Here is a 26,507-nt window from a genome sequence, read left to right as displayed (position 1 = left end):
GTGTCAGTAGAGCCATATTACATCTACTACGTTGTAAAGGTGAAAGCAAAACTTAAAACCAACACGTTCAAACACATAAAACTGCATGAAATGGTACGTTTTGAACACAAACAAAACAGCTTCTTTAGGTTTAGGCAACAAAACCACTTAAAGTTAGGGGGAAAACATGGTGTTTTGGCTTAAAATAACTACATTTCAAAAGTGAAAGTGAAACTTTACACTTGTGAATACAAAGAAAATTCTACATGTTGTTAGTTTCACACGGCATGCGCACCACAGTCTTCTGGTCTATTCCAGTCTATTCCGTTTTCTTTCCTGGGAGTTAAAAGTAAAATCAAAAGTTTAACATAAAAATGTTGTTGCAGTTTACTTATTATTTTGTTACTTTCACTCTTTTAAAGTCACCAGAATGCAGGAAACAAAGTCTCTGAAACTCAAATCTTTCTGGGGGAGGACCCTCAGACCCCCCGCTTTGGTTTTGAATCCTCCCTTTTTTTAAAGTCTCAATGTTGGCAAGTGTGCGTCCAGTAGATGATGAAATATTTCACTGGATGTGTGAAAATCTGACCTGCTGTTGGCAGTAGAGGAAAAGTCGGGGGGATCACCAATGACATGTCATACTTTATCATTAGAGGGTTACCCAAGTGTCCGATTTTTAATCCCATCCTGACCTTTTATGCTCGACCCAAAAGGATAAATCATAAATGTTGAGATGGTACTGCTAGCACCATGTGAAGGGAAGTAGCTTACAAAATAAGCCCATAATAAAATGTATTTTGAAAGTGTCTGTGACAAAGTGAGAAACAAACCATTTGGAGAATAATACCAGACAGTTACAAGCACGTGCTTAAAGCACAGTGACAGTTGAGTGAAATCCCCTGCTGCCAGATAAGTCCAGATCAGGAGGCTGAGGCAGCTCTTTTAATGCTATTAAAGAGCATCTTAAAATGACAGCGTGGAGTCCGGGCATTGACCCTGATCCTTGGAACCGATTGTCAACAAAGCGCCTCATCTGCGGGAGGCATCGAACTTCCTCGCATTGATTCACAGGATGAGAAAGCGCGTCAGCTGAGGGAAACAAACATGTCACTGCCTCGGAACAAGATGCGGGAAAATAATGGAAGATAGCTGGAATCATACCAGAGCACAGACGTGTCAAAATGAGCAAGAAATTCAAAGAAATAATAATACAAAAAAATACCCTTTTGGATCTAAGACGCAATTCATCTTTCCTCGGGGGAAAAGCACAAATTTGTACAAATCATCTGCTGTGCTAGCAGCACTCTTTTCTCTCTCGCGCTCTCTCTTTGTGAGTTCTATGCAAAACACATTTTTGTTCGTTTGCCTTTGATTTCAGAAGGGCATTCTGAACAATCCCTTAATGCTTTAATCAGTATGTGTGTACATGTGTGTGCATGGATGTGGGAGCACAGATCTATCGGAACAGCTCCTAGTAATCTGTTGAGTGGCACAGGGTGATACAGAGAGCAGATACTGCAGGGAGTGGACAAAATAATGACAACGCCATCAAAAAAATAACTTAAAAAGGTACAGTGTGTGCGATTTGGAGGCATCTAGTGGTGTGGTTGCAGATTGCAACCAGCTTAGTACCACTCACTCACTCCTCCCTTTATACTATAGGATCAACAGAAGTCAGACGGCGGCTGGCGGTACTGCGGATTTGCACTCTGCAGCTCACGTTTCCACAATTTCATAAGCAAGTCGGAGAACTATGGTGGCCTTCAGGTACCGTAAAAACGTGAAAAGCTGTTCTGGGTTACTGTAGAAACATGGCGGTGCAACATGGCAGACTCCGTGAAGAGTTTCAGGTGATTACACACTACTGAAAACATAGTTTGGATAGTTTTCATTTCTGCATTTAAAGCAGCTAAGCTCCAGAGAAACATTGCATTTTTTGCATGAGCAGAAGCTACTGTATGTCAGTAATGTATTTTTAATGTCCACCCATTTAACCAGTTTTTTGTTTCAATATAGAAACACCAGACTGAAACTCATCATGGTAATTTCATGGCTGACGAACATGAGGCCATTTTCAAGCATGACATGCCCCCCTATGGCACAAACACTGTTCCCTGATCATGTTCTCACTCTATAAGATGATAATAGGCATTACACTTGACATCTAACTTCATCCTTTGATTTTTAATTAACTTGAATCGATCCATACACAGACTTCACCGAAAGCTTCCTGTGTAATTTATTCAACAATCACGCTGTCCCTTGAGGATCAAATAGCTGGACGAGGTGACAACAGACCCCCTGCTTGTTTCCTCTCATCCGTCAGTGATTCAAAGCATCACAACGCTGTTCTTCATGTATGCTGCTACCTCACAACTAGACACACAGCAGAGGCCACAAACAACATACAGGCTTTCATGGACTGACAGCTTCTGGATCCCCGGTGCTGGAGTCTTTGCCTTCGGAGGGTACATGACACCCAAAGGATAACACATATAGTATAGTCGTGTATCTTCAGTCAGCTTTTATGCTCGCCGGCGGAGGTCTTTTTACAGTGTGCCGCTGTAACACTGGGTCACACAGAATATATTTATTCCAAACACTCAAACCTCCAAACACCTTCATTACAGGAACAGTGTGTAATGTTTTCATTAGTGTATAATCTCCTGACACTAAGAATCACTGTGTTTTCGTTAGCTTAGAATGAGCCCTTCATATCTACATAGGGGGCGGGTCCTCTTCACAGAGTCTGCCCTGTTGTTCTGCCATGTTTCTACAGTAGCCCAGAACGGACAAACCAAACACTGGCTCTAGAGAGAGCCTTACGCGTTTTTACTTTACCAGAAAGGCCACTGTATTTCTCCGACCCGCTTGTGAAATTGCTGTAACGTGAGCCACAGAGTGCAAAACCGTGGTACCGCCAGCCGCCGTCTGACCTTCCTTGCTCCTAAAGTAGTGTTATTATGGTTTGGATGCCGTCTGAGCGAAGTGAATGGCGTTACCACGGTTTTGCCCTCTTCGGCTCACGTTACCGCAGTCTTGGAAAGGGAGGAGTGAGCGGAGGGGTAATCAGTTGGTTGCAATCTGCAACCACACCACTAGATGCCGCACAAATCCTACACACAGTACCTTTAAACAATCACTTTTAGTAATGATTCTTTTATGTCACATCAGAATACAGGTTGCTGCGGGAGTGACTTCTGTCAGACTGCGTTGTTATGTTTAAGGAAAACTATGATGAAACGGACTATTGAAGGTGACAAAGCAGGTCTTTAAAGTTCAAAAGGATGACGTGGAACACCACCCAACACCACCCAATGCCGACTAAACAACGACGCTTAAAAAGTTTTAGGACAATTTTATGACAAAATCGCATTTACAACAAGTAAGTATAGACTGCAGGAGAATCCGTTATTTTATTTGAATGTAGCTCTCTGCCTTGCGGTCGTCCTTATTACATACAAACAAGTAGGGCTGAAAATAATGATTGTAGATTAATCTATTTTTTTTGATTAATCGATTAGTTGTTTGGTCAATAAAATTACAGAAAATGGTGAAAAATGTCGATCAGTGTTTTCCAAAGCCCAAGATGACGTCCTCAAATGTCTTGTTTTGTCCACAACTCAAAATATATTCAGTTTACTGTCATAGAGGAGTAAAGAAACCAGAAATTATTCACATTTAAGAAGCTGGAATCAGAGAATTTAGACTTTTTTTTCTTTAAAAAAAATACTCAAACTGGTTGATCTATTATCAAAATAGTTGGCGATTAATTTAATGGTTGACAACTAATCGATTAATCTTTGCAGCTCTACAAAGAAGTACAAATACAGTGTGTCTGTGGCAATGTGTTGCCTTGTCAAAGCACTGTGGTGATAACACTGTGGCAAGGAAAAATTAAAAGAAATATTCTTACTGATATTAAACGCATGCTGACCCAAATCCATGAAAAAAACGAGTCAGACAAATTAACCCAATCAGACAGCACATACGCAGAAACTGGAACAATGATTATAGCTCTAAAAGCAACCACGAGTCAGATTACAGCGCTTCCATCACGTCGCCGAGGAAAAGCACAATAGTTGTGACTCCTATTTCAAGTATAATAAATGGAGAAGTGAATGTGGGCAATTAGTATTACTTGCACCGGTTGTGAAGCGTGGTGACAAATGGCCCCGGGCAGGAAAGCTATTAATCAACGGCTCCTCTCCGTACTCAGCGGTGCTCTCTATGAGCACTAATGTACCAGGTGATGGACATCATCTTGCAATGTCCAATTTAAAGTCCGGGCTGTTTGTGGAGAGGATGCTCGGAGTAACAGCGCATATTATTTACTGAGCTATTCATATGGGAGAGAAGGGAGAAGGGAATTCTGCTACAAACTCTGGCCTCCCTGACCACCACATTGATGCATTGAACATACTGTAGCACAGAGTCAATTTATGCTCTCTGATTGGTTCTTTTCAGGTTGGGGGTGTATGAGTGTATTCCCCATCGTGCTCCCCGTGGTGGCTCCACTGCACTGCATTACACAGTCTAGGACTAATACAGGAGGAAAGGAGAGAAGGATGCAATCTAGAATATAGCATTTATGTTCAATAGTGCAAACATTATTTATTTATTTATTATCAATATATATTTCAAATATGTGGCACACCTGTGTATGCTTGGTTAAAATGACACCAACAAAACTTATTTTACAAGGGAGCTTAAATTTCAGTGTGCAGGTACCTCTTCATTTTATTGCATCGAACACCATCAAGCATCTGTCCCGCTAATGTTTTGTGGATGTGCACACCACTATCCAAGCTATAGTTTGAGACGTAGTCTTAATAATTACATAAGACACGACAGTCAGCTAAGTTTGTACTGCTCAGACTGACCAAAATGTTGCTTGCCAATAACAAATTGTTGTTAAAGAGCACAGAAAATCTGGTTAAAATACAGTAAATCCAAAGTATGACAAATATTCATCACATTTAAAAATGTATGATTCAGCGCTGCTATGAAATGTTCACTCTGGATGATCCACAGACCGCCCTCAGAAGAGCTTTCACTGGGAAATATTTTCTGCTGAAGGCAAAATAACTAAATAAATACACAGTGAGGACATGTGGATGCTCAAGTCTCACATTGCAATAGCTGGAATGACAACCAACTGAAGCAGCAACAGTACCTGAGCTCCTCAAGAATTCAGTCCAGCAGAATTTCTCACTCACTTCCGTCTCGATACCTTTAAAATAACACAGACAAATGTTAGTGTTTACTGTGCATCAATGCTTACATCCATTATGCAAAAGAATGTCACTGTGTTTTAGTTAAATAGATAAATAAGAAAGTTCAGAACTGTTTTCTGATTTTTAACTTTATTCGTTATGTGACACTCTCAAAATTAGAACCATTAATCACATCCAATATTCTTCTTTAACATTATTTTTGTGTGATTCATGTCAAAAGCACTTCATCTGATGACAAGCATTAAAAAAAAAAAAATCTTTCGCTGTTCAGGGCTCAGCCATGCAGCTGGCTCAGGGCTCTGCTCTAATCTATGGAGGGACACTGTTTGCCAAACATGGCTACTGGTGGGAAACAACATGGAAGAGTGATTTGGGCTGTCCTACATGGCGCGCTGGCCAATGGCAAGAGCAAATATAACTCTGCTGCACTGCAGACAGCGTGATAGTGGAGGGAAAAAACGTCAAAGCTGATTAATGCAACACTTTGATGGCGAGTCAGGGACGCGCAGCATCAAGCGAGGGTGTTCATCCTGCAGAGCTTACCTTGGGGCTGGACATAGATTTTACTGCTCTGGGACAGCTTCAGGGAAAAAAGAAAACATCAGAAAATTCTGGTCAAAACACGTACAAAAACATAAATGCATAAGTGTTTTAAATCGATCAGTAATTATTGGTAGCGTTTGTTTATACAAATTACATTTGATTATTACTAGCTGTGCTTCTTTCTCTTCACGTCAGACAACAGAAAGAAGACAATTAACGCTTGTTGTGCTCCAAACGTATTTAATCAAAATCCAAACTTTTAAAAGAGAGTCGGGGAAGCAGTTGCCAAGATAATGGGGGGTGCTACAAAATAAATCAAGAGGCGATGGAAAGGAAATTGACTGGATGCTATCACACTAGATTCATCCCCTATGTGTGTTTTCTGTCACAATAAAAAGCGTGGCGATGCCTCTCAGTGCCTGTCCTGTCTGCCTGCTGTCAGCACTAAATGGCAGAGATAAAGCACGCCACTCGCCTCAATCTGCAGCCCACGGCTGGAATCTAATCTGAGAATAAAACACGATAATATTGTTTTAATGCCAAACTATTACGGGGCAGGGCAGGATATTGTGTTTGTATAGTAAAAGCCCTTCTGTTCTGTATTTATTGAGGCTGTCAGGCTAACGCTGTCTGTCAATGTGCAGTGAAATGCAAACAAAAAAACTTTTGCTCTCACTAATTCATTTTTCATAGTGGCTTTGTAATACATGGGCCGATATTTAAAGGTGCTATTGATAACATTTTTATGTGGACAAATATAAAAAAAATAAAAATACATCTATGGAGCCTTTAGAAAGGTGATGAATAAAAGTATGGCTTTTCCTAAAAAAAATATCATGATTGTGAATTAATCATTTGAAAATTTTTGGCGGGTCCAAAATGAACATTTTGACGGTAAGTGCCTGGCAACGACTTGTTGTGAAGTGAATGCAATAGAATGGGGGAGAGAGAATCATCATTATCTAGTGGCTGAATTAGGGATGAACCAATCCAACCTTTTCTGTCCCGATAGAGATAGCGATAACTGGGCTTTGGGTATCGGCCGATACCGAGTACCGATCCGATACCAGTGTTTAATTAATAAGTTGTAAGCCTCACTGTGTGGGAGTGACTGGGATCATTCTTTTATCTGTAAGGCGACATCAGGCTTGACTTAAACATTGCTTTCCTAACCTTGTAAAACAAATTGTAACAAATAAATACCTAGATATAAATTTACTAAATTGTTATTTATTATTAAAATAATTACAATTCAGTTACAATTCAAGTGTAAACCTTTTTAGTAACAAATTGTTCAAAACTTAAAAATGAATTAAGATGCCAGTATATAATGTATATAGTATATAAACATAGAATTTAAGTAAATAGATCGGGTCCATTGTCACCGATATTATATCTGATGCAGCTATTTGAGTGAGTATCGGCTCAATCCCTAGGCTGAATGTTATCAATGTGATCAGTAGCACCTTTAAATAGTGATATATATAAGTTTATGTGGGGGTGGGTGGGGGGGGTGCAGCATAGCAGGCAGTCATAAACACACTGATGAACCCCCAATTAGGCACGTACAGTACAGACGTTTTCTTGTAAAACTTAACGGAGTAGAACTGCTAACAACCATATACCACATGAGACACAGACAAGAATCACGCATCAGTGCTTGTAGATATAAACTACTGCAGTCGGTCTATTAAAATACAAAAGACTCTAATCATACCAAAAATAACTCAGCCTCTTCTTTCAGCTTGTCAGTAAATGCAACCGCAAACCTGATAAAAAAGAAAACACACTTCATTATCGCCCCTGTGAAAGCCATTTCAGTTAACAAGAACTTTCATTGCTGACAGTAAGTTTTAGCCTTTTACAAGCAGTGACAATTTGGTAACAACAGTAAAACACAAAAGTCTCCAGGCTGAGGCTGAATGCGTGAGAGCAGGAAAAAAATAACTGCTTGCGGTTTGAAGGCAAAGGATTTAAGGATGAATACACCGAGAATACAAAGAGGAAAACAAAGGGAAATGTAGAGCAAAGAACAGTGGGGAGATATTAATTTGCGTGCATTATTAAACGGGCTGACGGGCTCAGAGCGGTGACTGAATTTCATGATCAAGGTTTGTGTGAGAAGAAGGCACTACATGTGGCAGCGGGAGGTGCGTGGATTCAGATGTTTGAAGTCGTGAGACCTGGATCTCCCCAGTTCTCCCAGAAGGCAATTATCCCCTAGAATCACTAGATGGATGCCCTGCCATCTATTGTAGTTTCATCATAATGATAACAGAGAGGGTCGGATGTTAGGGCGCAGGACAGGATATATTGATAAGCCTGTGTGCACAGTAACTTTTCAGTGTTAAAATAAGGGAGAGGAGAACACACAACCTGCACAGCTGGGGTCGGCCAGCATGTGTTCAGCCTCATTCTTTCATGCCGGAACTCCAGGGGGATCCAGTCTTTTTCACCCCACAAATAATTGATACCTTGTAGATGTCAATATGATTTAAATGCATTGCAGCAATTCAAGTAATGGTGAGAATTGTCTTTTATATTTTTGTCATGCAATTCTTACAGCAATATCTACAACATTACTAAAAGGACGAATGCTTTCCCTACATTTAAATAGGTCGCATATGCAGTGATTTATGGCAATGTCCCATTTATTAACACTTGTCACAAATGTGACAACAACTAAAGCGATAAAAGATTTGGGTATCACTTTATAATAACGATACAAATAATATACTTAACTAATGCATGACTCATGATGATTTAATGCAGGATGTATCATGAATTCCTGTCGCTCACTATTAACAAATGATGAAGTCACTATGACTTTATGTGATTAGTTCACACGTATATCATCAGTTAAGGAATGTTAATTCACAGTTACTTCATACATTAATTGATATGCAACCAAATCAGCTGGATTCCTCTTATATAAACAATTATTTCAGGGCCATGCATTTGCAAAATAGCTCCATGTTTCTATGAGAATAGACCCAAAGGTATTTTTGACAGATTTACAACATAGTGGGTGGAACATGAGTTGTTTTAAAAAAAGAAAAAGTATTTGTGTTGTTGTTGAAACCAGTGGAGTGTAGCACAGTAGAGAAAGATCAAAATCCTCTTGCAGGTACCAACTGACAAATTAAATAATGATCAGACATGTTGAAGCTCAACAGAAGTGCCAAAGGCCTACCCAATAATCTGACAACTGAGTGTAAAAGACACATGAAGTGTTCATGATTACCTAATCAATACTTCACACACGAGGTCAGTTGTGTTGTGAGGTCAGACTTTTGTCCCCCCCAAGTAAAGTCACGTTGTGATACTCATTTTTCTACCGTGCTAAACTCCACTGGTTTCAACACAAATTCATGTCATGTTCCTTCCACTATGTTGTAAATCTGTCAAAAAAGAACAACTATTGCGGGGCAGGGCAGGATATTGTGTATAGTAAAAGCCCTTCTGTTCTGTACTTATTGAGGCTGTCAGGCTAATGCTGTCTGTCAATGTGCAGTAAAATGCGAGCAAAAAACTTCTCTCAAAAATACCTTTGGGTCTATTATAGGTCTATATCTTATAGAAATATGGAGCTATTTTTTAGGCTGAGCAAATGCATGGCCCTGAAATAAATGTTTATATAAGAGGAATCCAGTTCATTTGGTTACATATCCATTAATGTACGAGGTAACTGTGAATTAACATTCCTTAACTGATGATATATTACATTTGAACATAAAGTCATAGTGACTTCATCATTTGTTAGTAGTGAGTGACAGGAATTCATGATACATCCTGCATTAATTCATGCATTACATCATCATGAGTCATGCATTAGTTAAGCTTTACTTAAGTATATGATTTGTACCCTTATTATAAAGTGTTGACAAGATTTGTTATTATGTCCAAGACTGAAAATCACACGGTTAATGAAATTAGAAGTTGTCTTGATTTCAGTTAAGAGGTGTAAATAGTCGCATTTACTTCCTGCTCGCACTTCAGGATGGTGACATCTGCATCAAACCTCTATAAAAGGAAGTAAGTAAAACACGTTGTGATACATTTCGGGCATATTTGGTGTGTCTATTATTGATACAAGAGAACTGTATGGCCACAGCATTCAGAACACATAACTTGTTCAAACAGATTGAAAAGATAACATGTCTAACGACACCTGTGCTTTTCCTGCTACGAGATGTTAAAGAGCGGCGTTATTAGTATTATAATAGTTGTATATGCATATATTACTAAACAGATGGGACAGAAAATCATCATGTATATTGTTATAATGCAATTTGTGACTGCAGTTCTCCACAGATAGAACACCACACATACGTTCACAAACTTTTCCAAACACATTTAAGAAAAAGTCTCTGTCTGATGTGTTAAAATCACAATGAATGCACTCATTCTAGCTATTTGGAACTAAATGGGTTAAAATAGTAGTTTGTGGTAACATCACCTGGCTTTCAGTAGCACCTGCTCCATAACCACACGCTTCTGCTCAACTTTCACATCTTCATTTATGTCTGTTCCGCCAAAGATAACGCCAAAGGGTACTTGGACATCTTGTGTAAAGGACATAAAAACAGAAAGGTGTGGGACACACTTGTCGGTCCAATATTATGTTGGCAAACACAAAGTAGATTAAGTGAATAGATCATATACAGTAAGAGGAGGGATGTTTACCTAAGAGAAGTCTGCCTGCTCTGAACAGATGAATGGCCAGGGCACCCTCGAATTGAGGATTTCGAGATATTAGCTTTGCCACCTCAGCAGGAGACTGAAATGCTGCTGCATCTCTGAGCTCACAAGTGTGTCCTGCTGATTCAATGTGGGACCTAAAAATAAAAGAAACATGTGACCATATATGTATGACAGGGTGGTTAAGTAAAAATATTAAAACTAACTTTATCTCAAAAGCCTTGTTTTACTCATCATCAGTCATCAAATGTGATTACTTTTCTACCTAGAGCTTCATCTTCCTGAATCATGCTATAGCTATGATTGTACTGTAAGGTAGGTAGTTGAACCTTAATGTTATAGCTGCTTTACTACAGCCACTGTACAGTGAATTAGACAGCTATATTGTGCTCTGGTTAACAGTTCACTACACTGCTATTCCCTAATGCAAATGCAATTTCCTAGCTTTAAAACAAGCTTCATTTCCATTTAAAACTAGCTTTATTTTCCTATTAAAACTAACTTAATTTCCTATTAAAACTAGCTTAATTTCCTATTAAAACTAGCTTAATTTCCTATTAAAACTAGCTTTATTTTCCTATTAAAACTAACTTAATTTCCTATTAAAACTAGCTTTATTTTCCTATTAAAACTAACTTAATTTCCTATTAAAACTAGCTTAATTTCCTATTAAAACTAACTTAATTTCCTATTAAAACTAGCTTAATTTCCTATTAAAACTAACTTAATTTCCTATTAAAACTAGCTTTATTTCTTATTAAAACTAACTTAATTTCCTATTAAAACTAACTTAATTTCCTATTAAAACTAGCTTCATTTCCTATTAAAACTAACTTAATTTCCTATTAAAACTAGCTTCATTTCCTATTAAAACTAACTTAATTTCCTATTAAAACTAGCTTTATTTTCCTATTAAAACTAACTTAATTTCCTATTAAAACTAACTTAATTTCCTATTAAAACTAGCTTCATTTCCTATTAAAACTAACTTAATTTCCTATTAAAACTAGCTTCATTTCCTATTAAAACTAACTTAATTTCCTATTAAAACTAGCTTTATTTTCCTATTAAAACTAACTTAATTTCCTATTAAAACTAACTTTATTTTCCTATTAAAACTAGCTTAATTTCCTATTAAAACTAGCTTATTTTCCTATTAAATCTAGCTTCATCTTCCTGAATCATGCTATAGCCATTGTGCAGTAAGGTAGGTAGTTGAACCATAATGTTATATTGCTGCTTTACTACAACCATTGTACAGTGAATTAGACAGCTATATTGTGCCCTGGTTAACAGTTCACTACACTGCCTCACCAGGTAAATACTAATTATTAGCTTTGAGGTATTAGCTTTGCCACCTCAGCAGGAAACTGAAATGCTGGTGCAACTCTGAGCTCACAAGGGTGTCCTGCTGATTCAATGTGGGACCTAAAAATAAAAGAAACATGTGACCATGTATGGATGGCAGGGTGGTTCAGCTAAAATATTAAAACTAACTATTAAAATATTAAAACTAGCTTCATTTTCCTATTAAAATTAGTTTAATTTCCTTTTAAAACTAGCTTCATCTTCCTGAATCATGCTATAGCCATTGTGCAGTAAGGTAGGTTAGTTGAACCATGTTATAGCTGCTTTACTACAGCCATTGTACAGTGAATTACTATATTGTGCCCTGGTTAACAGTTCACTACACTGCCTCACTAGGTAAACACTAATTAGCAACAGCTGTTGTAGCTTTAGCACTTAGCTACCATCAAAGTATATTACCTTATTCTCTCAGCTGTAGTGTGGTTCCCTGTTTTGGGGCTGAGACAAGCCAGAAATAGTAATTTCATATCGTCACTAAATGCTTGTCTTGACGAGCTAACTAGGTTAGTCAACATGTAAACATTACTGGTGTAATAACGCAGCCAGCAGAGCCTCTATGTGCTGGTTCAGTAGGCTTGCTAAACTCAACTCCTCTCACATTTCCTGGACTCATGCCTGCGGGTTACACGTAGGAGCGCTCATTGCTTGGCAGCGCGCACCCACGCTTGAACTGTTTACAAGTCCGTCTCCTATATGATCCCCCTTGAAACACATGACGGAGGGGGGAACTAACTGTTACAGACACTGCTGTTGACCCATTTTAATAACCCAGAGCATACACACGTATATGAAAGACAGAATCAGCGATAACGACAAAAAAAAAGAACAAAAAAACAACCACTTCCTTCTCTCTACGTAACCGAAACTAACTTCCAAATCACATGGATAAGCTACTAGTGATGGGAATTTTGGCTCTTTTTAGTGAGCCAGATCATTTGGCCTCAGCTCACCAAAGAAGAGCCGGTTCTTTCGGCTCCCAAACGGCTCTTCATTTTACCACTTCTGCCTTTTATATAATTCAGCCAAATTTAGCTTTAGCTGTTTTGACCTATGATTAGTATGTGTGCACATATATCACTTAAATTATTCAATGTAATTATACTAAACCTTATAATTTTTCCAGAATACCATAATTTTACATGCTGCTTCGTTTTCGACTGTCACTCATCTAGTCTGCTATTCGCGCATCGCACTCCTCTCTCTCTCTTTCTCTCCTCCTCTCCCTCCTGCTCTGTACCTGTAGACCGTCAGTGCGCCGCGCACCCCCGCCCCTCCCTGCTAGATTGTATGATCAGAATCAGAATCGTGTTTATTGCCAGGTGTAAGAGTATTACACGAGGGATTTGCTTTGGTTTTGTTGGTGCGAGTAAACAGTATAATAACAAAAGAATAGATAAAAACATTAAAATAAAATAAGAATAAAAAAAATTGAAATTCTACCAATATACAATATACAAAAAACTATAAACAAAATAAACATGATCCTTGTCTGTCACCACCAGATTGGTCGCACGGACCTCATTAACACAACATTCAGTCACAGTCAGTTCATGGAGTGCCCCGTGGCGCAGAGAAGATCGTCCTATCATTCTGCCTTGAATTAGTAAAAAAAAAAAAAAAAACATCTCTTGGACGGGAGCCGGCTCTTATCGTTCACTTAAAAGATATGTAGATAAAAATATGTAAATATGTAAAAAAAAAAACAAGACCGTTTGCAATTTTGTTTCAGGCATTTTTTTTTGTTCTCAATCTCTTCCTCTGGCCAAGCGTGACTTGCCCCACATACTTTAAACACACAATCATCCCTATAGTAGCCTAAGTGCCGTTTCTTCAACATGCACCCTTCAGCAGTTCCTACAGTAAAAACACCAACTGTACCATCACAAGAAATGGATGGATAAAACACCCTCGCTTTCATTCCTGTAATCAATCTCATTCAACCCACCTCTCTCACTTCTTCTCATCTCGACCGCAAACGAGCCGGCTCAATGAACCGGCTCGTTCGCGACGACACATCACTATAGGCTACAGCTGCCTCACCACTTGACAGGGCACGTCGGTTACGTCGGATACGTTTTGACGTATCTCCAGAGCGACGTAAGCGTGACAGATTGTTGACTGTTGGGCTGTATGTGTCACGCGGTAGTACTGTGATGAGACACTGTTCTCTGTTGTGTTGACTTCCAGTTCTCCTTTAGGCAAAGTATTGATTTAACGACGAGACGAAGTGAAACATTTGAGCGGTCAATATGCTCTTGGGTTAATGGAGATAATTGAAGACCACTGGGACGTGTTTGAATAATTAAAAGGTAATGTAAAACCCGGTATAACAACACTCTTACAGAGCTAACGTTATGCTAAAGCTACTTTGAGGTTCATACCAGCTAACTGTCTGTATTGACGTTATGTATATAGCAAGGCAAGGCAGCTTTGTTTGTATAGCACATTTCAGCAACAGGGCAATTCAAAGTGCTTTACATAAACATTCAAGAACATTAAGACAGTTATTAAACTAGACCAGTGTCTGAGAGACTGTATAGTAGATAAACATCCAGTTTCATTTATATACAATACATTGCAAGACCTTCAGCAAGTAGATAGGAGCTGTATAAAAAAAGGGCTGAGAAAAGGACCTAGGGATAGAAATAGCTGAGAACATCTGGGACAAGATTTTGAAGTATGTTCACATCTGTTCTTTGAATGCCAGACACTGTTTGATACAGTTTAAGATTCTGCACAGGTTACATTACTCTAAAGTAAAGCTACATAAAATCTTTCCTGAAACGTCACCAATATGTGAGAAATGTGTCCAAGCAGATGCAGATTTACTCCATAGCTATGCACTATGCCCTAAAATACAGGACTTTTGGGTTGCAATATTTTCATTAAAGTCCAATTAAAACCAGATCCACTTTTGGTTATACACATGTTTATGTATATACTGTGTGTCGTCAATGTCTCCCTGATTTATGTGCCTTAGGGTGTTGTCTGTGTTTTATTTATTTATTTATTCATGTTTTGTTTTGTTTTCCTTTCACTACTTATGTTTTTTGCATTCGCTTGTCTCCATTTTTGTTTGCCCTTGGTTCCTAGTATTGTCTGTTTTTGTTGATATATATAAAAAAATGAGGCATGATACACACCCCACAGAAGTCTGTATCACTGACATGCACATGCTTCTTAATAAACATATTTGAAACAATTAAAACAGTTATAAAAATATAAAAAACATTAAAGATTAGAAACTAAAAACAAGCTAAAAATAAAAGCTAGGATAGAAGCTAAAATAGAATATAACACACAGGAGTAAAAGCTGTAGTTTAGTATAAAATCATTATCTGGTTTAATAAAAGGCAGCAGCAAACAGGAAAAGGGGCTATTCTTGGACATGTTATGTACAGCTAACGTTAGGTATTTTTCTCAGTGTGATGACAATGTTTAGTTTGCCTGTGTTTAACCTCTGTATTTTCTTTTACAGGTTTGACCTCTTACTAAACAAGAACCTAAAGTTGGTTGAGAATGGCTAACAACAGGGATGCCAGCGAGAGCACCCCTCTATTGGACTCTGACAACAGCAGACCTTCACCAAAACCATCAGTTTTCGAGGGAAGAAGACTAGCATGTGCAGCCATCCTGCTGTCTGAATCGTTAGAAAGGATTGCTTTCTACGGCATCACATCCAATCTGGTCCTTTTTCTCAATAGCGACGCCTTTCGTTGGGAGGGCACTCAGTCGAGCCAGACACTTCTGATGTTCATGGGAGTCACTTACCTGATCTCACCATTTGGAGGCTGGTTGGCAGACGCGTACCTTGGGAAATTCTGGACAATAGCTTTAAGTTTGGTCCTATATTTTGTTGGCATGATGTTTTTCCCTTTCCTTTCAAACGAAGACACCAGGAGAGAGCTGTGTGGGGACATGTTGGCGTTTCCTTTGATACCTCCTGAGTGTCTGAGCACAAACAGTACCCCTCCAAGCAATGTCACCTGCCCCGTACGCGCCACATATTGTGCTCCAGCAATCTACGGTGGACTGTTTTTAGTTGCAATAGGTGTGGGTACTGTGAAGTCCAACATCACTCCCTTTGGGGCAGATCAGGTAGAGTATGAACAATGTTACTTTCGGATCTCAAAGTCTGTATCAAACAAGGAATGTTGAAAGTACACATGGAGATTTGTTTTCTGACACAGGCCTGTATAAGATCGGGTATGTTGTCATGGAGGTCGGACATGTCATGTGATTACGCACCATGACAGTTCATTTAGACATGCATGGCCTTGATTATCATGGCCAATTATAAGTATTTCCATTATAAAGCTGACATTTTTTATTTAGCATAATGTAGAGTCAATGATAACCCCTCTCTCTCACTCACTCACAGTACAGTACAAACACACAGTGCCTGGAATGATATTTTGGTGGTAATAACAGAAGTGAAACTAAACACATCCGTTTGTTCGGTGATAAAATAACGTCAGCCTCTCTACAAGAAGCAATCCTAGAAATGGAGAAAGTTCCTCAATGGAGTCATTGTTTTTCAAAATAATCTAACCATGAGAGAGGAAAAACCTTTCAAAAGAGGACTGGCGAGGTGAATATGATTAGTTCCACTACGCTCATTACACGATTTTCACGTTTCTGTCAATGCTCCCTTTGATCATGTTCAAACCCACACAATACACAACATCAAGCCAAATCCATACATTGGAGGGAAGCAAAAGAGAAACACAGAGACGGGTACATCTTACAGCGGCACACAACAGAGAAAAAAACAGAAATAATTGGACTAAATCAGAGAGATTGTTGAAGCAAAAAGTCATTGTAAAACTTGACAGAACATGTTACTTTCTTTATTAAAGATGTAATATGAACTGCATCAATTAAAAGCACAATTCCCCACCAATTCTCCTCCAAGTGAAAGTATAGGTAGACCGATTTGGCCAATTAATTGCCGCCGATAGGACATTTTACAAACTATCGTTATCGGCGGAACTGGGCTCTGATAGTGGCCGATGGCTTCGCAGCCGCCACCAGTCACGCGGGGACATACATCACCGTTTTGCATGGAGGCTCAATACACAAAGTCACGGTAGACAGGGAGAAAAAAAGTTCTTTCTCGGATATACAACGTAACACTATCAGTTCTTTGTCCCAGACAGGGAGGAAAAGAAATCATTCACTGTTACTTTAAATTGCTTCCTGAATCAATTTGGCGTTTTTTCTTCCAGATAATCCAGCCACGCAACAATCCAATCATAAATTGAAATCGCCTCCTTACCGTGGGAATATTCACAACATTAATGGTTCGTAAGAGTGGCATTTAACAATGTACGAGATGCGCAACAGAAGTAATCCTGGCCAGTCATACTGTAAGCCACAGAACAGCGCATCGCCTATTGCAAATAAATAGAACAATTTCCAATGATGTAATCCACCAAATAGCACGTCAGGATATCTCTTACGAATTATTAAATTCAGAGTGACACAAAACTGATTTATTAAAAACGGCGTATGCGAAAGTAGCCGACTAGGCTGCTGTAGAAGAAACGAAGATATTGGCCAATTAATCGGCTATCTGTTTTTTTCTGTTCCAAACTATCATAATTATATCGGCCTTTAAAAATCCACTATCTGTCGACCTCCAGCTGAAAGTCCTGAACAAGTGGCAGTGGGAGCTGTTAATACTTGAAATTTGCTAAGTTTGAGTAAAATTGAATATTTTCTGTTAAATGCAGCTTGATTTCTGTCTAAAAATTAATTGCACCCTCTTGCAGTGTGAAAATTGCCATAGTCAATGTTGTGAGTATTTTTTTTATTAATATGCAACTTGATCATAGTAATCATGAAGTTACAGTATTACTGGGGCTGCTGATGCATCACTGGGACATGACATTTAAGCAGAAAACAGAGGGTAGGAAACTGTAATGTCTGCCTTTCTTGTCCTTTTGTGAGTCACTGCAGATGTAATATCTACCAGCCTATGATCATTGTAATATTTCCTGATCATATTCCGTATTTGATGGAGGGTCAACACTGAAACAAGATAGTAAATTCGATGTGTGTCTTGTCCTGACACAACTAAAGGCTGGAGGGAACACAACCACTTACTCTGATTGATCTTGTGTCAAAACTAAACGTCGGAGCTATAAAAGTAGCCCGCTCTATTATTTTAGAATGTATCATAATGCAGTTTTTGTTAACACATCATGGCAATCAGGTGGTCCGTTTGAGCGTGATGATTATTATTTTTAACTGACACTGCACAAACTGCAGAGAGGAACCCCAGAAAGATTTATGCTCAGCATTGGCTTGTGAAGGCCGTGACATTATCTCCCCAATAGTTAATTGTAGCTGTACCGCTGCGTCTTTTTTGCTCATATATAAAAGACATTTCCACTTCATCACGCAATGATAAAATCTTTTTCCTCCACGGGGATGACTGCATGCGGAATGGATCTGTGCCATTATGGGAATAATATTATTTGCTTGTATAGACATTTGCCTGAATTTATTGCGGTTTTTGGTGAACTAATGGTGTCGGCTATCATAGCAAATTCTGTAAGCAGATAAGGAATAAACAAAAAGTTGCGGTTTATTTTGATTATCCCTCACCTAAGTTATAAAAAAAATCTTGTTGTCTACAAATTTCATATGGCTATAGACATTCCATGCAACGACAGGGCTGCAAAAAGGTTCCCCTATTAGTTATATTACACTAAATACAGACATTTTCATGTGACGTCACATCCCTGTCAGTTTCAGCTTGTGATCATGTTCCTCTTTTTCAGTGCAGTTTGTCTTTTCTGTCATGTATTATCAGGATTTTACAAGTAGGTCTATATTAGTGATTCTCAAAGTGGGGTTTGGGGACCCCCAGGGGTCTGTGGCACTCACTTAAAAAGTGCATATTCACAGATGGGGACCCAATAAAACAAACATATTATAGCCGTTACTCCCACCATGTTAGCTTTGGGGTAAAATATAATAAGTTCATTATTTTTAAGTTGAAGCACTTACTGAAAGTCCGTTTTAGACTGGTAAGTTTAAAGTCTTGCTACTGTTAATTTTCTGAAAGCTTTTAAGATCAATTGCTTGAAAAGTATAAAAGGTTGAAAAGTTGTAGAATACAAATAGTTTCGATGGCATTGACTACAAATGGTAGTAGCATTATGCTTAATCGGTGTTATGATTATGAGGGGGTCCTTGGAAAATGTTCTCCCCTGTAAGGTGTCCCTGGCCCCAAAAAGTTGGAGAACCCCTGGTCTATATAATACATTTTGTAGTTTGCTGCCTGTTTCAATCGTTTGTGCCATTTACAATAAATGCACGAGATTGGGTCTTCCTGGTGGAGTTATTTCCTCATGTGACTTTAAAACTTACATATCGAAGTGCTGATGACCACACTTTCGTATTTTATAGCTGAAAAAATGCTGCTAGTCGACAATCAAACTGGTATACACCTGGAGCAATGTTCAGAGTTCAAGGTCTTTTCATTTACAAACTTTTTTTACATTCTCCCTGTGACCAACTTACAATGACATGATTGCTGTCATCCTGCACTGTATGTGATCTCAGGTCAAAGACCGAGGACCAGAGGCCACGCGCAGATTCTTCAACTGGTTCTACTGGTGCATCAACTTGGGAGCCATCGTGTCTCTGGGAGGTGTTGCCTACGTCCAGCAAAACCTCAGCTTCGAGCTCGGCTACATCATCCCCACCGCGTGTCTCGGGGTCTCCTTCCTGGTCTTCCACTTGGGCCGCGCCGTCTTCATCACCAAGCCCGCCGACGGCAGCGCCTTCACAGATATGTTCAAGATCCTGGGTTTCGCCTGCTGCTCCAAGAAACCTAAGGAGCCTAGCCTGCTCCGGTGAGAGCAGCATGTCACCTCATTTCAGAGCATTTTATGTAGTGATGGGAAATAAGACGATATCACACTGTATTGTCAGGCAGTAAAAGTATTAAAGTCATTCCCTCAATGACAAACAGCACGCACACAATAACCGTGTTCTGGCAAAGCATTCATCAATCTCAATGGGAAGGCTCTTTCCAGCAGTGAAGCAAGTATTTTTTGTTCATGACAAAGTTAAGTGGGATGATGTCTCCAGCGGAATAACACAGCTAGGTGTTGTTGGTATACCTTTATGTTAAAGCCTCCTTTGATCCCCCCCTGTATAATTCTTTTCTTTCCACTGGTCCGGGCATTCATCTTCATTCCCTGTGGTGAAAGTTATTCTCAAGTGCTGTTACTTGACTTTGAACCAAAGCAGCTCAATTGGTTCAAAAACTTGACATTGAATATTTTAAATTGGCCAATCCCGCCGCCTTTCAAGAAATTCCATATTAAGACATTTTCTCCAGAGAGGTGGATTATAGGCTTTAGAATAAAGTTTCTTTCCTATCTCTAGAAGTGCTTTTATTTAAGGGTAAGATGTTCACAAAAAAGGCAGACTTCAAGAGTTTATAATAACTAGTGTATTCTGTATTTGTTTATGTTATGCTATCAATCACACTGTAGTTTTAAATCATATTTTAAAGGTTATTTTTCTCTTTTATTCCCATGAAGCAACAAACCATCGCTGCTAGACAGCGCCAAAGTGACCTACGGAGGAAAATATCCAGAGGAGAAAGTAGAGGAAGTGAAAGCCGTGTTGAAAATCCTCCCAGTTTTCTTTGCCCTCATCCCATACTGGACTGTGTACTTCCAGGTAAGGTTAACCCACTTTAAAGGGATAGTTTGGGTGTTTTGTAGTGGGGTTGTATGAGGGACTTAACTATAGTAGGTGTATTACCTACAGTAGATGACGGTCTGCACGCCCCCGGCATCGAGAAACCGACAGCACCAACACCAGAGCAAAGCAATACAGTGCTGTAGAGGGCGACGGCAGAAAAACGTATTTCAGCCACCTAAAAGAAAGGCCCATCTAAAGAAATTGATTTCCTATATTAGTGTACGCTTTTTTTAGAATATTTTCCGGTGACAACCTGAACTGAAAGTGAAACTTATCTACACTGTTTATGACATCTGAGCCTGCTGGCTTTGGAGAGAACATAGATAAGTTTCACCTTCAGATCAGTTCCCCGTCGGATAGGAGAGGGAAAGGGCTGTTTGACAGCACATACACTGATACCGATAATGGGTTTTTTAGGTGAGTCTTTCTTTTGGGTTGCTAAAATGTGTTTTTCTGCTGTCCCCGTCCACAGCACTGTATTGCTTTGCTCTGGTGTCGGTACTAGAGATGTTCCGATACCATTTTTTTCTTTCTTCCCAATACCTATTCCGATACCTGAACTTGTGGTATCGTCTGATACCGAGTACCGAATCGATACCAGTGTTTAATATTTTAAAAATATATATAGTTATTATTATTATTATTATTATTATTATTATTATTATTATTATTATTATTATTAAACAGCTGTTTACTGCTGACCATGTATGTATATGATTACTATCTTTGTTGTATGGCCTGGCCAAGTTTAAACCCTTTGTAAAATAAGAACAAATTCATAAGAGAGAATGAATGCAATAGAACTTTCTTTTATTATTCAATTTGTCAGTTACAATGAACATAAATTAATAATATAAAAAATTATAAAATAATCCAGTTAAACAAGTTGATTTTTCCGTATCCGATCGGGGCATAGACTGGCGTACTCGCCAATATCCGACCCCGAATTTTGGGCAGAATCGGAGGCATTTCTTATACTGATATCGGTATCATAACAACTCTTGTCGTCACTTCTGCTGGGGGCGTGCCGACAGCCATCTACTGTAAGTAATACACCTACTATGGATAAGTACCTCATACAACCCCACTTCAAAACACCCGAACTATCCCTTTGGGTTGAATCAAAATGTATTAGCCACGTTTCACACAAAAATATGAAGGAGTTTAATATGGGAATATAAGCTTTCTGGATGCAGCTGTGCACACGCACGTGTTAATACAAGGGAAGATTATTTTTTCCGTTTCAATAATGGAGAAGAGCGGTTTTGCACCAGACACCCTGGTGGTCCTGAAGTGGAGAATTACCTCACGCTGAGGCTCAAATCTTCTTTACTGTGTTGCAGATGCAGACAACGTACATCCTGCAGAGCCTCCATCTGAAGATCCCTGGTAATAACACCTTTGGCGCTGACAAGGTAACCTAAAGTGGAGACACTCCCAGTCCAAGTACACGTTTCTTGTTTCATTTCAAATAAATAGCAGCAGTGTGGTGACATGTTAAGCAAATACTGTCTAATTCCATTGAGTTAAACATACCAGTTTGGAGCTCTAACGTGCCTCCTCATAAGTAGGTTTGAACTAGATTTTTTCACTGCTGTAACTAAAGGAGTCAGTAGGTCACTGACACACTGTGCTAGGCAACAGCTGGAGGCAGCAGCAAAGGTTGGTAATGCTTTGGGGATTAAGCCAGAACTTTACTTCATAGACTAATACCTCCCAGATTAGCAACCTGACTGTGACTGTACCTCTCTGCAGCAGCGCCTCCAACTGCTTCTTCCTGACTAGTGTTGCTGCTGTCTCCCTCTGACAGATTGTATGTTATGTTCTGGAGGGCTTTGATGACTGAACCCCCCTCAGTGACTCCACATGACATACGGCTCCTCAAAAATCAAAGGTCTAAAAGTGATGAAATTGGAAAAATACTAGTGTAGTGTAGTATGTATAATACGCTTGTTCTTCTTTTTTAGTAGAATGCTTGAGGTGACTGATTTCATGGAAATGTGAAGTGAAACCCTTGCCAATAAACCACACGATCTGACCTAGGGCTATACATTATGTACTGTATATATTCTTACATTTCACAATAATATACACTGAGACTTGTGACACTGAAACGGTCTAACATACTTTTGTTTACACATATTCCACCGTGTTTAACCGTGTTTAAGAGCACCCCCCCTTCACATACTATTTACCAAGTATCAAAAATGAAACTGAGCCTTTTCTGCTACCAGCCTCGACACTTCTCAACATCAAAAGGGAAGTGAGATTAGATGCGTCTGTGATGTGCTCCCTCACCTCACCTGACACATTTCAATGGCAAAGCTGCACAAATACTGTCTCTTCAAGGAAACAAAGAAAAGTCTGCCTTGGCACTTTTTATATGATATTGAATATGATAATACACAAACAAGGGAGGAAAACACTCCGAGGAGCTGCGTATAGATTGCCAGTGGTTATATGCGGTAATATGCACATATAATAACAGGTAGTAACTGTAAATTGAAAAACAAGGGAGGAGAAAAAATCATGAGAATAATAATATAATATTTATTATTATTATTATTATTATTATTATATTCATGAAATCAAATAGAAAAATAATTGAATAAATAGAAATTATGAAATTAAAATAAATTTAAATTAAAACATTTTAAATGATGAAGAAATATAAATAAATGAATAAAATAAATTCCAAATTCACACACCAGATTCCCAACACCTTTAGCTTTTTTTCCTTCTTATTTCCCTAATATATATATATATATATAATAATCTCTTTGACTTCCCAACCTGGCAACCATGATATAGAGTGTATACATACAGTACATATGTCTGTAGTCCATTTGGGGAAGTAGAAAAAGCAGAACATCATGCCCACCACAGACCTGGGCCTGATGGGACACCTTCGTCACTCATGCCTGGCTTACCTTGGCAAAGGAGAAGTCTCCCTTAGCACATTTTCTATCATTTTAAATATGATAATACACAAACAAGTGAGGGAAACACTCTCTGAGGAGCTGCGTATAGATCGCCAGCGGTTACTCCCAAGAAATGGAAATTCAATTTGAGAATAAATGATGCTATCAGAAGTGTTAAACCGGAGAAACATCAGGAGCTCAGATGGCACTTGGAATTTGAATTGCAAAAAACATCTCCAGCAGTTTGCAGTCATTCATTGCTCAGTCAATGAGATATTTCCTTAACTTTGTATGCTCACAATGGATTTTCTATCAGAGGGATATTTCACTTGCACTTTATGGTACTACTATTACTAAATACTACTTATTTTTTGATTCAGTCAGGTACACTTTGTCTTGTATGCAACTTAAACATTTAATAGATAAGCATGTAAAACAATAATATTACTTAAGATAATAGGAATAGCAAATGAATAAACATTTTTCATTTCATTATGTTTGGTTTTGACCACCTGGGGGTGCCAAAGCAATATCAAGCCCCAAGTACACACACTCACTCTCTCTCTCTCACACACACACACACATGCACACTCTTATGCACACAAACACATGGTGAACTGTGTTGGAATGACATTCTCTGTAGTTTTCATGCTTTGTTGCTTTTTGCACCTCATTTCTTCTCCTCTGGATCCCCCACAGATGACGTTCCACTTCCCCGCCGCCTGGCTCACCATGTTTGACGCAGTGCTCATCCTTATGCTGATTCCCCTTAAGGACAAAGTAGTGGACCCCATCCTGAAGCGCCGCGGCCTGCTGCCTTCCCCTCTGAAGAGGATCGCGGTGGGGATGTTCTTCGTCATGTGGTCGGCCGTGGCAGCGGGTGAGTGCAAAAACAGACATGTTCTCTCAGCGCTTGCTGTCACATGAGTGGGCCAGACAAACACTAATGAAACAACCAATTTGGTACTTGTGGTAAATGGCACATGCAGTCAGTACTTCCTAGGCAATGAGCAATGCAGCTGTAGTGCCACAGCTACATCATTTATTCATTTAATTTGTAAATACTGTTTTTGTAGGACTTCTGAAACATGGTGCTAATATGACAGCTGCTGACACATCTTGTGATCTGCTCTAAGTATGATTTACAGGTATTTGGCTAATCCTAACTAATGGTTGCCTTTACTGTATTGCTTTTTTCGGGACTCAGCAGATGGTCTGTCACAGATGTATTATTTGTCCCTGAATCAAAACATCAGTTTCCCCCTGGCAAAGGGAAAAAAACATCGTTGTCTTCTTTCCTCGCCCTGTAGAGCACAGGGGGAGCTGTGGCATCTTACTTTTTTGGTCCTGAGTGACTGCACCCGCATGCGGCAGCACTGCTCAGTCCTATTCACTTCTACACTGTGTGGATTATTTTGGAAGTAAAGTCTAAGCCAGGCCTGTCAGCGGGTGCTGCAGCATTGATACATCCAGGCTAAAATGTTTTGAGAGAGACAAGCCCGCAGGCTGGAAGAAAGCAAATCAGTAACACCCCTGAGAATCAATGCACATTATATTTTCCACAACCACTGCCCTTTCTCAGATACACAATACATCCGCCACATAGAATATGAACATGTTCTGTCATTAGTGACCTTCTAGATATTGACTGGTGTGCTTCAACCAGATTGCCAATTGACTGTTAATGATGCACTGAATCAAATTTGACAACAATTGTGAAGGATAATCAAATTTTATTGTGAGCTTATTAAATATTGTGTTCATACCCATTAAACTGAAGATACATTTTAATTTTAAATACAGCAAATAATATAAGCCGATTAGCTACGTCATTAAATCTAATCCTTAAAGCACCTATTAGAGGTCTGGGCAGCCCTATTGTTTCAAATGATTTTACCGAGTGCTTTTTGAGTCCAGATTGAATAGCAATTTTGTATGTGTGTGCTGCATGAGCGGCTCAATGAATGCACTTTCCAGCAAGTACACGGGAGCCGCCAGATAAGATCATACTTACTGTATGCGAGATGCCATATTCACAAACTGGTAGTTCTCTGAATCCTCATCTGCATAATAAAGGTATTAATTCTTGACAACGGAATGTGTAAAAGGTTGCGCTGTCAAAGTTAACGTGATAATAACACATTAACGCAAATTTGCTTTAACGCCACTAATTTCTTTAACGCAACTTACAATTTTACGATTGTAGTGGGGTCCGTTTTAAAGCCAGAGTGAAGATACTGACATCATATGAAACTAGGAACCCTAAGGAATCTATTGTCCATGTCATACTAGCTTGTCAAGAAGGAGGCTAAATAACACTCCAAATTTATGCTACATTTTGGCGAGGAAAAACTGGCATGGCCATTTTCAAAGGGGTCCCTTGACCTCTGACCTCAAGAAATGTGAATGAAAATGGGTTCTATGGGTACCCACGAGTCTCTCCTTTACTAACACGCTCACTTTATGATAATCACATGCCGTTTGGAGCAAGTCATAGTCAAGTCAGCACACTGACACACTGACCACTGTTGTTGCCTGTTGAGCTTCAGTTTGCCATGTTACGATTTGAGCATATTTTGTATGCTAAATGCAGTACCTGTGAGGGTTTCTGGACAATATTTGTCATTGTTCTGTGTTGTAAATTGATTTCCAATAATAAATATAAACATACATTTGCATAAAGCAAGCATATTTGTCTACTCCCATATTGATAAGAGTATTTAATGCTTGACAAATCTGCCTTTAAAGGTACATTTTGAACAGTTTAAAAAATGTGCGATTAATAGCGATTAACTATGGATAATCATGCCATTAATCGCGATTAAATCTTTTAATCAATTTACAGCCCTAGTAAAAGGGCACATGGTCAACAGGCCAATATGTATAAAACACGGTAATGTGGTTCAATATATATCTTAAAAGAAGCATTGCATTTGTCCATATATGGTAAAAGCTCACCTAATGATAGCTCAAATCCAAGTTCACATATGAGTCATACTGTATGTGTATATGTGAATCAGCCACTAGT

The 26,507-nt window shown here is 39.0% G+C and overlaps 2 protein-coding genes across 3 annotated transcripts in view; one reads left to right on the top strand and one right to left on the bottom strand.

Moving 5' to 3' along the window:
* Positions 1-26,507, bottom strand: part of glt1d1 (glycosyltransferase 1 domain containing 1) — a 148,199-nt gene that overhangs the window by 11,539 nt on the left and 110,153 nt on the right. Inside the window, exons 2-7 of one of the 2 annotated variants that reach the window (XM_074638646.1) lie at positions 12,228-12,443; positions 10,446-10,597; positions 10,219-10,324; positions 7,477-7,528; positions 5,760-5,796; positions 5,156-5,212 (exon numbers count right to left, since the gene is read on the bottom strand). In XM_074638646.1, the coding sequence (XP_074494747.1) occupies positions 5,156-5,212; positions 5,760-5,796; positions 7,477-7,528; positions 10,219-10,324; positions 10,446-10,597; positions 12,228-12,343 (520 nt within the window). In that variant the 5' untranslated portion in view covers positions 12,344-12,443. Of the gene's footprint in view, positions 1-5,155; positions 5,213-5,759; positions 5,797-7,476; positions 7,529-10,218; positions 10,325-10,445; positions 10,598-12,227; positions 12,699-26,507 lie in introns of those variants that run through there. The other variant, XM_074638644.1, reaches the window with a different exon arrangement.
* slc15a4 (solute carrier family 15 member 4) overlaps positions 13,937-26,507 on the top strand; it is a 33,523-nt gene continuing 20,952 nt past the window's right edge. The window contains exons 1-6 of the mRNA XM_074638643.1: positions 13,937-14,137; positions 15,307-15,926; positions 19,404-19,696; positions 20,393-20,534; positions 21,902-21,973; positions 24,179-24,359. Coding sequence (XP_074494744.1) covers positions 15,348-15,926; positions 19,404-19,696; positions 20,393-20,534; positions 21,902-21,973; positions 24,179-24,359 — 1,267 coding nt within the window. The 5' untranslated portion in view covers positions 13,937-14,137; positions 15,307-15,347. The remainder of the gene's footprint in view (positions 14,138-15,306; positions 15,927-19,403; positions 19,697-20,392; positions 20,535-21,901; positions 21,974-24,178; positions 24,360-26,507) is intronic.

Source organism: Sebastes fasciatus, chromosome 6 (assembly GCF_043250625.1).
Source record: "Sebastes fasciatus isolate fSebFas1 chromosome 6, fSebFas1.pri, whole genome shotgun sequence".
Lineage (NCBI taxonomy): Eukaryota > Metazoa > Chordata > Actinopteri > Perciformes > Sebastidae > Sebastes > Sebastes fasciatus.
This window is presented reverse-complemented; position numbering and strand designations above follow the sequence as displayed.